Source organism: Muscardinus avellanarius (assembly GCF_963383645.1).
Source record: "Muscardinus avellanarius genome assembly, chromosome: 1".
Taxonomy (NCBI): domain Eukaryota; kingdom Metazoa; phylum Chordata; class Mammalia; order Rodentia; family Gliridae; genus Muscardinus; species Muscardinus avellanarius.
In genome coordinates this window covers 227,097,955-227,109,821 of record NC_137786.1, presented here as the reverse complement: position 1 = coordinate 227,109,821, position 11,867 = coordinate 227,097,955, and the positions used below count along the sequence as shown (strand labels likewise).

General features: G+C 56.2%; 1 protein-coding gene across 1 annotated transcript; it reads right to left on the bottom strand.

Moving 5' to 3' along the window:
• Positions 1 to 2,499: 2,499 nt before the first annotated feature.
• ZP1 (zona pellucida glycoprotein 1) lies at positions 2,500 to 11,656 on the bottom strand (the record flags this gene model as incomplete). Its single annotated transcript, XM_080691844.1, has 14 exons — positions 2,500 to 2,677; positions 4,245 to 4,383; positions 4,605 to 4,712; positions 4,822 to 4,903; positions 5,990 to 6,134; positions 6,213 to 6,402; positions 6,490 to 6,617; positions 8,700 to 8,797; positions 8,877 to 9,064; positions 9,515 to 9,658; positions 9,764 to 9,877; positions 9,989 to 10,112; positions 10,292 to 10,413; positions 11,485 to 11,656. 14 exons carry the CDS (start codon positions 11,654 to 11,656, stop codon positions 2,500 to 2,502), a joined length of 1,932 nt encoding a protein of 643 aa, XP_080547970.1.
• Between the last annotated feature and the right edge of the window lie 211 nt (positions 11,657 to 11,867).

Below are 11,867 nucleotides of genomic sequence, written 5' to 3'. Positions count from 1 at the left end.
CCCCTCGTCTGTAAGACAGGGGCCCTGAGTGTCGTGGACTCCTCTCCCCGTCAGGTGCCTCCTCCCAGATCTATCTCCAAATAAATCTGTTCCTGCTGCTGAGCTGTGCACTCCTTGTCTCAATATTTACCCAGGAGGATCGTAGGTTCGAGGACAGTCTCAGCAAATACCGTGACTCCCATCAAGGTAGCAAGACCCTGTTTCAAAATAAAAATGGAATAGGACTGGGGGTGCAGTTCGGAGGTAGAATGCCCCTGGGTTCAGACCCTCATACCAAAAAATAAAAAATTTGAGATACTAATGCTGTTTGCCTCTTGCTGCTCAGGCAGAGACGGAAGCGATAGAGCGATGCGGGGGAATCGCCACCCACACAGTCCAGAGCCCAGCAGTCGCAGGGGCGAGGCTTTTGATTCAGGTCCAACGAAGAATTTCTTCTGAGAAAATAGTCTACAAAGAATTACGTGCTTACATAATTGGCTTACCACTTGTTATCTAACGTTGGGCTTGGTCACCAAAGGGACCAAACATGTCATTCTTCAAAGGGAATCAAACATGTCATAGTTAAACCATACTTTAAAGCAGGGCGTGGTGGCGCACGCTTGTAATCCCCGCGCTTGGGAGGCTGAGACAGGAGGATCGCACAGATTCAAAGCCAGCCTCGGCTACCTAGTGAGACCCTGTTTCCAAATAAAATATAAAATAGGTCTGGGAGTATAGCCCGGAGGTAGAAAGTCTCTGGGTTCCACCCCTAGTACCACCAAAATAATAATAATAATAATAATAATAATAATAATAATAATAATAATAATAATAATAAACCATACTTTAGGAGATAGTTATTTAAAAGGATAGGCAATGATGCCAGATGTCTACCCTTGTGTTTTATGTATTTATGTGAGTACTGAAGATTAAACCCAGGGGCATTCTACCTCCAACCTACGGCTTCAAGCCTTATTTATTTATTTATTTATTTATTTTTGTGGTACTGGGGATAGAACCCAGGGGCATTCTACCTCCAGAAGGCACCCACAGCCCTATTTTTTATTCTTTATTTTGAAACAGGGTCTCACTGAATTGCAAAGGGCCTAAGTAGCTGAGGCTGTCCACGAACCGCGATCCTCCAGTCTCAGCCTCCCAAATGCTGGGATTACAAGCGTTCGCCACCATGCCCCGCTTATAGTCTTCATTTTGAAACGGGGTCTAAGTTGCTGAAGCTGCCCTTTTACCTGCAATTCTGTCTCAGCCTCCCAAGTAATAGGATTACGGGCGTGTGCCACCACGCTCAGCTACCTTCATGTTTTAGAAAAGAGAAAAGTCACACCGTGACCGCGCTGGCCTTCCATAGAGTAGTGCTTTGTTTGAGTGGAGCATCAGTGCCATTCCTAGGCCCACCTCCCCGTCCTGCTAAGCCCTGTGGGATGAAGGCAGTGGGGGGACCGGTTGCTGGTCAGCTGGCCACCTCCAGCCAAGCTAAGCATCCCACTCCATCCCGACCCTGCACAACCTCTCCTGAGCAGCAGGATGGGCAGGGCTGGACTGGCCACAGCCAGCCACCGTTGGGACAACAGGCCCAAAGTAGGGGAGTTGCTCGACTAAACCCCACAGCAAGGGTCGGGGTCACCCCTCAAGAGTCTGTTCTGCTGCTACTTCCAGAACAGTCCCTAGCTTCTCATCTTGGCCTATAAAATGCTCCTCATACCAGAAATAAACACACGAATATCCTGCAAAGAACAGAAACTAAGTAAGCATCGGGTCTGGGGCAGGAGGAAGAGAGATTCTAGGTAGCAGCGAATAGCACTCAGTTAATGTTAGTTGTTACATACTGTTCTAGACATTCTTCTCAACTAATTCTATCCACTATTCATAGAGGGATAGGCATGATCTCCATCTTATAGAAAACCTGCTCTGACCATATGGAAGATGGGGTGGCCGGAGCCAGGGCTGGGTGGGGCCCTCGAGGCTCCAGCCCACTGCCTGGCTGGGGCACCGTGGTAGCCTTTGTACCAGCTGTCAGCGCGGGCTTTCCTGGAGCTCCAGAAAGGTATGTGAAGCGAAGCTCAGTTTTCTTCTCCCTGCATCCCCAGGCCGAACCCCACAGCCTCCCCTTTCCAGGTCAGAACCCCACAGCCTCCCCTTTCCAGGTCAGAACCCCACAGCCTCCCCTTTCCAGGTCAGAACCCCACAGCCTCCCCTTTCCAGGTCAGAACCCCACAGCCTCCCCTTTCCAGGTCAGAACCCCACAGCCTCCCCTTTCCAGGTCAGAACCCCACAGCCTCCCCTTTCCAGGTCAGGTCTGGGTGTCAATCTCAAGGGTCTCTGCTGCCAAGTGAGATGCGGGCCCACGCCCTGCACTAGGAAGCGGGTCAGCGGCCTCGCAGCGCGGTGCCGAGCTGGCTGGTGTCCACGCCGCAGGCAGTGGAGGGCCAGCAGGCTGCTCAGCCGTGCCTGGGAAGGGGAGCAAGGCTTGTAGTTGGCAGTGTGGCTCCGCGTTTTGGACAATCAGCTCAGGTTGGGCTTGCGAGGCCCTGGGAGCGAGCGCTGACTCCTCCTATGGTGAAGGTTGCCCCACAGGTACACCTGAGCCTGGGGCGGCTGACAGGCCTTCTCCACCCCTCGTTCCTGCTGTTTTAGCTCCCCACTTTTGGCCTTTGCTTGGATTTTCTGAATGCCGCCTTTCCTTGTGGAGAGGGGAAGCCTGCCTGACACAGCTCTGGGAGATGGTAGGCAAATGCTACCCGGCATGTGGTGTGTATTAGGTATTACCAGGAGTTGCTTGGCAATGGGGTGTACTGTGAGAACCGCCTTAAGCTGGGCGTGGTGGCACATGGCTTTAATCTATTACTCTGAGGGCTGAGACCGGATCCAGATTTGAAACTGGGCTCGGCAAATTTTCAAGACTCAGCCATCTAGCAAAACCCTGTTTCAAAAGAAAGAGAAGCTGGGCGTGGTGGTGCACACTTGTAATCCCAGCATTTGGGAGGCTGAGACCAGAGAATCCCGGTTTGCAGACGGCCTCAGCTACTTAGTGAGGCCCTCTGTAACTTAGCGAGACCCTGTTTCCAAATAAAGAATAAAAATAGGGCAGGGGGTGTAGGCCGGAGGTCGAATGTCCCTGGGTTTCATCGTTGGACCCCCCCAAAAAAAAAACTTGGGTGATTTCACTAGCGTGTGCTTACACACACCTGGATAAACTAGGGCAGTTGATCCAACGTGGCCTCTGGGTGCTGTGAGATGCATAAGTGTGAGACATTTAAGGCTGCTGCCAGGGTAATGCAGCTTACGGCTTTATAGTAAACTATTTTTATTCTTTTTGTGGTACTGAGGATAGAACCCAGGGGCTTTCTACCCCCGGGCTAGACTCCCAGACCTATTTTATATTTTATTTGGAAACAGGGTCTCACTAAGTTGCTGAGAGCCTCACTAAGTAGCTGAGGCTGGCTTTAAACCTGTGTGATCTTCCTGTCTCAGCCTCCCAAGTGCTGGGATTACAAGTGTGCGCCACCACGCCCGGCTCCCACTTTTTTATTCTTTATTTTGAAACAGGACCTCACTGAGCTGCAAAGGGCCTAAGTAGCCAAGGCTGTCCTCAAACCACAGCCCTGTCTCAGCCTCCCAAACGCTGGGATTACAAGCGTGCGCCACCACCACGCCCAGCTCAGTAAACCGTTTTATAAGTAGACCGAATACACTAATGATTAACCTGGCGTGGTGGCACATACTTGTAATCCCAGTACTTGGGAGGCTGAGATAGGAGAAAAGTCCAGGAGTGGAGCTCAGAGGTAGAATGCTGCTGGGTTCCCATCCCCAGTACCAATCAATAAATAAAATAGTGAAAGTATAGTAAACACAAACCAGTAACATGGTGCATGTTACCATTATCAAGCCTTCAGTACTATATGTAGCCGCTGTATTTTATTCCCCTGCACTGGGTTTACACCAGCCTCACCACAAACACAGGAGTGATGTGTTGACACTGCGCTACGACATTACGGTGGCTACAGTGTCACTGACTGTAGGAAACTTTTCGCTGTTATCATTGCATGGGACCAGTGTTTTATGTTTGGTCTCACTGACTGAAATGTCCTTCCATGGTGCATGGCTGTTTGCAATAGAGTCAGCTGTGTTCTTTCAGAATTTGGAACTCTGAGGAACAAGCTTCTCAGGCCAGAATCCCGTTCTAGCTTTCACACATGACCTCACACCTGGTGCAGTAGGTTTGAACATGGTTTATTGAGCCCATTCACTGGCTGGCATTTTGCAGGCGCTTCTGAGCCCAGGCCTGCCTCAGGCCCACAAAGACACCAACCCCCAGGACCAGGGCCACAGCCAGCAGCAAAGGGATGACCCAGACGAGAGGCCTCGGGGTGGAGTTCCTGCTGGAGCCTGCAGAGAGAAAGGATGGGGAGGCACGGGCTCCCCACCACTTTCCTTCGACCTTGACCTTTATAACCACACTCTCCTCCCCAAAACTGTGGGGCTGGGAGCCGCCTCTTCTTAGTTCCCCACTGAAGGCTGTTGCGCCATCTCCTGCCTCCACCATGGCCAGAGCTTCCCTGTTTGTGAGGAGGGGCCGAGGGCCCGAGGGGCCCCCACAGCCCTGCTACCTGTGGATCCCCATTCATAGGCGTCCTCAAAGCCCACAGGTCCTGGAGAGCTCACAATGTCCAGGGGCCAGGTGGTACCATTCTGGTAACCCGAGGATCGCCGCTGTCCTGTCCAGGGGAGAGCACCTTGGGCTAGACTCCAGCTCCTTGTGGCCCAAGAGCCAGGCACAGGCCCAAGGATGGATGGAAGAAATAACACTCCCCAGCCCAGACTCACTTGCAGTCCCAGAGCTACAGGGCATAGAGCACGGCTCCAGCCTCGAGGGGTAGCAGGCAGAAGCGCTGCAGAAGAAGTAGACCTGGGGAGAGAAGGGGCACGTCAAGCCCCCGTGCTGCTGGGCAGGAAGGACTGAGGCAGCCGAGTGCGTGCTGCAGCTGGTGAGGCGCAGGGACGAGTCTGGGTATTCTGAGCGTAGCGCTGCCCATGCTGATGGGGTTCAGAGCTGTCTGTGTTGCCTCCCCAGCTGGGAAGCCTTCCTCCTGACGGTCTGCAGCAGAGGACCTGGCAGGCAGGACCTAGGCACAGCCCCAGCCCTCAGCCTGCTCCACCACCGCCTCTGGCTGTGTAGCTAGCAGTGCGGGGTTGCTCCTTGCCAGAAAGGGAATTTTGAGGAGCCGAGGTCTGATCAGATGGCTGGACAATGCATTTGCCATTCTCTTCCTGGCCCCAGAGACCAGTGGCTTGGGGCAGAGGGGAAGACAGGTAACCACTGTTTCTGGGAACAAAGGCAGGGGGGCTCCCAAGTGGAATGGAGGCAGGAGGAGGTGACCCGACCCAGCACCCATCGGCCCTACCCACAGGCGCCCCTGCTGATCAGTGTCTTAGATCACGAACAGCACATAGATGAGATGAGACCAAAGCCAGCCCGAGCCGTGTCTACCAGAATTCATCTACATCCGATGTAGTAAGAAGCAGAAACTGAAAACCGAGACCTGTGTGCAGGACGCGACAGCACCGTGCAGCAGACCACGAGTAGCCTGTCATCTGCGGTGCCGTTTGCGTAGGACACAAAAAACCTAAACACACTCTAAGTGGGTCCACTTTTACCTGCTGGAGAAGTCATTATGTTTTAAAGAACTGAAATCAGAAGTTCAGCAAACATATCGCCTCCAGAATCGGAAACGAGGCCACCCTCGTACCACTGCCGGCGCTCAGATTTTGGGCTGATTGTAGCCACGCTCAGTATTTCCCGCCCTCCCTTGAAGCTGCTTATCAGCGGCCTCTGCACTGACCCCAGGCCAGGTCCTGTGTCCACTGCCATCTACGGCCCTAGGTAAAACCAGCCCCATGATGAGAACTTTGTATCCGCTCATGGGTGCTGGAAGGGAGACCGGCTCATCCCCACTCAGAGGGGCCAGCCATGAGGAACCGAGGTCCTTCTCACCGGTCCTCTGAGGGCTGTCTGCAAGCTGGAGTCCAGGAGGGCGAAGGTGGCCACGGTGAAGCGCCGGTAGTGAGACTGGAAGGGCAGCTCCGGCTGGTCCAAGGCGACCAGTTGGGTTCTGTAGCTGTCGCCCTCAAAGGGGCACCTAGGAAGGAGAGAGGTCAGGAGGCCTCAGGGAGGCAGGGGCGGCCCTGGAGCAGCTCAGCTACCCGCTGTCACTCACCCTTCTGACAGGATGGGCCACTGAGGCTGCTGGAAGGGGTTGGCGCTGGGGGTGGCCCAGCACTGGTGCAGCACCAGAACCAGACGGGGGTCTGTCCTCTGCAGAAGCCGGACCTCCACGTGGACCGGTTCCCGGAGCAGCCTCACTAGAGGATAGTCCCCCTCGCTGTAGTAGGAGGTGAAGGTCTCATCTGCGGGGAGAGGGCTCGTGAGCCTCAGCGCGCTGTGCCTTGGGGAGCTGGGGGCGGAAGAGAAAGCTGCGGGAACATCCACCCTACCCTTGGCGATGCGCAGCTCCAGCCGCAGGGGGCCAGACTGAGTCACAGGGGCAGGCGAAGGGGGCGGGAAGATGGATGCCTGGATGGGCAGGAAGTCCTCAGCGTTGAAGGTACAGCGGACATGAAGCCTGAGGTCCCGGTGCAAGAGGGTTGGGAAGACGAAATCAGTATCCTGTTTACTTAATAAACCAGGAGCCCACAGTGTGGGTGTAACAAACAGGGCAGCCTCCAGCAGGGCGAGAGGTGCTTTCCTGGTCTTCCTGGGACAACACGAGCTGCAGGTGGTGGCCCCGTTCCAGGATCAAGGTAACAACAGGGCCCCGGAGCCCGGGACCTTGCACTGGTTTTGAGGCCCGGTAATTGAGCCTGTTGGGTAGATCTGGGTTTGTGTCTTAGGACACTGAGCCCGGGGCATTCTACCTTGGTGCTGCACTCCAGTTCTTCCTTTAAAAAAAGTTTTGAAACAGGGTTTCACCAAGTTGCCGAGGATCCCACTAAGTTGTTCAGGCTGGCCTAGAGCCCGTGATCCTCCCATCTCTGCCTCCCAAGCTTGGGATTGCAAGCATGTGCCACCACGCCCAGCTCTTCCCCCACCCCTCGAACTAAGGATGGAACCCAGGGGCATTCTACTTCAGAGCTACACCCCCAGCCCCATTTTTTATTCTTTATTTTGAAACAGCATCTCACTAAGTTGCAGAGCGCCTCACTAAGTAGCTGAGGCTGATTGCAAATCCGAAATCCTCCTGTCTCAACCTCCCAAATGCTGGGATCACAAGTGTATGCCACCACGCCCGGCTCCCCAGCTCCAGTTCTTAGATGTCATTACCCCGCACCCTTAGCACGTATACTCTCTGCTAATCTCATCTACCGCTGCCGTTTCCTTTAACCATTTACTCAGCAGGTGTTTTGGGGGTGCTTATGTGTCCTGCCTCTGGACACCAGATATCGGCCAAGTTCCTGGTTTCATGAGTTCATATGAACCCTGTGGCCGCCCTGACAGCTCCCAAGCCTGCCCCCCACCCAGATCTCCTCCGAGACAACCTGAGCATCCACGTTCATGCATCTTGGTACTCTACAGGTGGAAGGACCACGAGCAAGTTGTTCCACCGAGGCCTCAGTTTCCTCCCTCCGAGGGCCCTGCTGAGGATGTTGCGAGGCCCTAGACGGGGCCTCTGCCGTCTGCTCGTCATCCTTGCGGTTGTTGTTGGCCTGCCATGAGGTCCAGTGCCTCCCTTGCAAGCCTGAGTGCCACACGAGCTGCTCACCCACACTCTACTGGGCCTGCACCCCGCACCTGGGAGGACTGCCACCGACCAGGAGCTATGGAGCCACAGGGACCCCACCTCATCCTGAGGGCCTCTCATCCATTATCCCGTGTCCCAGGGGCTCCTGCTTGTCCTGACCAACTACAGCTGTTTCCCTCTTCCTTCTATGCCCTCTGGGAACCCCTGGCTGCTGTGCTGAATTCTGGCTTGCTCTTGTAGCTTTTTAAGTCCAAGGGTCTAAAGTACAACATGGGCTGGCCTCCGCCCCTACCAGGTCATGCAACCTTTTAAGCAAAAGATGTGTTGGGACCAAACTAGTCCCTCGCCTTCCAACTCTCATGGCAGGTAGGGTGGGGAGAAGGGGTCCTAAGCACCCACGGGGTGCCATGCACAGGACTCCTACAACCCTTAGCACATCAGCTCCTTCTTGGAGTCCCCCTCCTGGGCACCTGGGATGGTTGTGCCATGCTGAGCCAGCATGCCTGGGGGCCCCTTCCACGGGATCCCCCCACCAGCCCCATCCTCCACCACATCCTCAGCCCAGGGTATCTGCTGCCTCATCTGCGGCTTTGTAACCTGAGATTAGCACAGGGCAACAGCCTCAGCCCCTTCCCCTTCCTGGGGCCCAGAGAGGATGCTTTCAGCTGCTCGAGCCCAGTTCTTGGAAAGATAAAGTCAGGACCCTCTCTCTCAGGAGCTGCTAGTGGCTTCTGTCTGAGCCTTGTCTGCCAGGCATGGACAGAGATAACCTCACATAAGCCCCAAGAGAGGGGCCTTCTCCTGTCTTGCAGGGGAGGCTGGAAGAGAAGCGGCTACGGTCACACAGCCAGGTAAACACAGAGCTTGGATTTAACCCAGCTGGCTCCAAATTCTCTTGCAGATTTTCCTCTGCTCTGTCATACCCAAGCCCACAGCCTGGCATGTCTGGGGAGGGGTCCCCCTCACCGGAAGGTGCCGTCTCTAGTGATGGAACCCCGAGTCCCCTTTCGGACATCGATGTCAGACACCAGCTGGTTCTCATAGATGAGCTGGTTGCCAGCCACCTGTGGAGGCACAGGCTGGGTGAGGTCCTCGGGCCGGGGAGGTGGAGCGGCTCAGCAGCTGCCCATGTCTCCCTCCTACCTGAATTGTGGTGCCACAGTGGGTGAGGGGGACATGGAAGACCACAAAGGCACCCGTCGCCTGGGCGGGCGGACAGCGGGCGGGGGCATAGGCCAGGCGGACGTTGGCCAGCGTGATCCTGTGTGCCAAGGCCGTTTCTTGGGACACCACCAGGATGAAGTAGCCGCTTCTCAGACACTGCACCGTGGCTGGGACCCAGGAGATCCGAGAGAGGCAGATGAGGGCCTGGGACTTAGCGCCCACCCGGCCCCACTGTGATGGGGGTTGGGCAACTAGCAGGAAATCCCCGGTCTCTCATCCCCACGTGGGTCAGCATCAGCCTGAGCAAAGCCTCCAGGGACCGGCTTCCTGCCCATGGAACAGAAGGGTTGAAGTTGGGTCATTATGTGGTTTATCATCCAAACTGGAGTGTTTTGGATATAAAGGTATGAGCACATTTAGAGGTAGCTCTGCTAGCTGTTTCTGGGGCAACTTAGAAGGCTGGGATGTGCGGTCCCTCATAGGGGTCTTTGCCCCCCACTCTGGGAGTCGGACTCTGAGGAACGGGTATGAGGCTGTGCAGCCAGGCAGAGGAGGCACCTGTCCTCCTGCATCAGGATCCAGGGGACCTGGACCAGGCTAGGTGCGGGAGGGGTTACCTGTGTTGCCATAGTAACAGGGCACCTCTCTGGTGTTGTCATAGCAGCAGCCGGCCTGCTGACAGGCTTCCTTGGAACCATTTCCCACCATGCAGGGGATGTGCCCAGAGGGCACCCGGCACTGCTCCTGGGGCAGATGGGTCCCTAGGGTTGGGTGATAGATCAATAAAGAAGTGGCTTCTCAGAACTACCCCGTACTCCAGAAGGGCCAGACACAGAGGGCGTGCACACACAGAACATCCTACATACCCACATAATCGGGCTCGTCCACATCCAAGGGCTTCATGGTGCCCACCTGGGGCAGAGTTGGGGCGGAGCCGGCAGGCGCAGGAGCCCAGGATGGGGAAGCAGGAAAGCTGTACTCTGGGGATAAGGGGGTAGGAGTGACGTGGCCAGAGCCAGCGGGAATGTGGCTGGAGGTGGCGCGGAAGGGGAGGATGTGAGGCGTTGGTGAGGCTGAGGTGGGTGGCGAACGGTGAGAGCCCAGGGTCCAGGTGGGGTCTGGTTTGGGACAGATCAGAGTGACCTCTTGTCCTACATCCACGTGACCATCGGGCAGCAGAGCTTCTATGAACACCCTCAGGTGGAATCGCCCGTCCTGCAGGTGGGAGGAGACAACAGGTGGGAATCACCTGACACCCCAGGCAGGGAGGGGTTGGCCGAGTGCAGCTGGCTGTCCCAGCAAGGCCCTGCACCCAGGACTTGACCTCCCAGCCGCTGACCCGCGGACAGAGCGCGGGCTCCAGGCTTCTAGGGCCAGCTGGCTCCCATCCCTACCTTCTCCAGCACGTGGCAGCCTTTGTAATAAGCTGAGAGGACCGCGGGCCCCCGGGGCTCAGAGGTGACCCAGTGGTAGCAGATGGAGCAGTTTTCTACTTCAAACCGGTTTCCAAATTCATCTGGGGGTGGGGAGAGGACACAAAGGGTCAAAGGGGCGTCAGGTGCTGCAGGGGTCGACCAGCAACCCACACAGGAGGCCAGAGACTCCGTTCCGCCTTCGCTGTGTGGTCTTGGGCAAGCTTCTTCCCTGCGGTCCCGGCTCCCACATCTGAAGCAGGATGGGTGGCCATGGGGTCTTTCTTGCTGGGGATCCTGGTGATGGCAGCAGGTGGGCATGAGGACCCAGTGGAGGGAGGCCCACTAGGACCTCAGGCGGCACATCTCTGAGCTCAGTTACCCACCTTCTGTGAGCAGGGTGGCGGGAGCCCAAAGCTTTCTCAGGCACCCGCAATGAGGGGCAGATTGGGGAGCTGAGCTTTGAATTTTGCAGAAAGAACTGAGCTTGTTTGCCAGGTTAACTGGCTTTGCAGTTACGTAGGGACACCTGCTAGGTGTTCACCTACCTTGTTAGTCCCAAACAGTCAGGGAACCTTCTGGGGCGGGCATGACCCCGGCCCACGTGGCAAGCTTGGGGCCAACTTTCCCACCTTGTGGGTGAGGCTCAGAGAGGGCAGTCAGCTGCCCAAGAGCACACAGCTTTATTTATTTTTGGTGGTACTGGGGTTCCTGGAAACACTTCTACCTCTGGGCTACACTCCCAGAACTATTTTATATTTTTATTTGGAAACAGGGTCTCCTAAGCCAGCGCGCGCGGCTGGCTTCAAACCTGCGTGATCCTCCTGTCTCCGCCTCCCAAGCGCGGGGATTACAAGCGTGCGCCACCACGCCCGGCTGAGCACACAGCTTTAGAAGTTGCAGATTCAAATCACCATTCCAAACCTGCGCCCCTTTTCTCCTTATCAGACTAGATGGGTTAGGCAAGCTGAGAAACGCAGAGCTTGGGCCCTGCACCAGCCCTCCAGAGCCAGCCTCCCTGGCAACGAGAGGTCCAGTGATACCCGGGCAGATGGAGTTTGGCAGCGCTCTGCCTACCCCTAGCCTTAGGTGATGCCCAGGGCTCTTGCTTCCTCTCCAGGGGTCTACACTGCAGCAGCCTGGGGAGATGAGGACCGGGTCCTACCCGCACTCACCCAGCACCTTGAAGCGGATGGTCTGGCCTGGCCTGACAGCCACCAACAGCTGCATGCCCCGGACCCCACAGTCATAGCTGTGCGGGAAGCCAGGCGTGGGCTGCGTCCACTGACTCAACCCCAGGGCGGCTGCTGCCAGCAGTAGCAAGATGACACAGGCCCCCCAGCCCATTGTAGAAGCTCCTGTCGCTAGAGGCATCCGCAACACCCCTCCTGGGCTGGACTTATATGGAGGAGGCATGGCAGCCCATAAGGCCCACCTGTTGGGAGTGCCCAATCGGCCTCCAGGGGCTGTGGTGAAATTCCTGCCCTAAAGTAGAGGCAGGCGCCTCCGGCTGGGGCCTGAGGGCTGCTCAGGAGGGTGTCATTGCCCCCGCACCCTG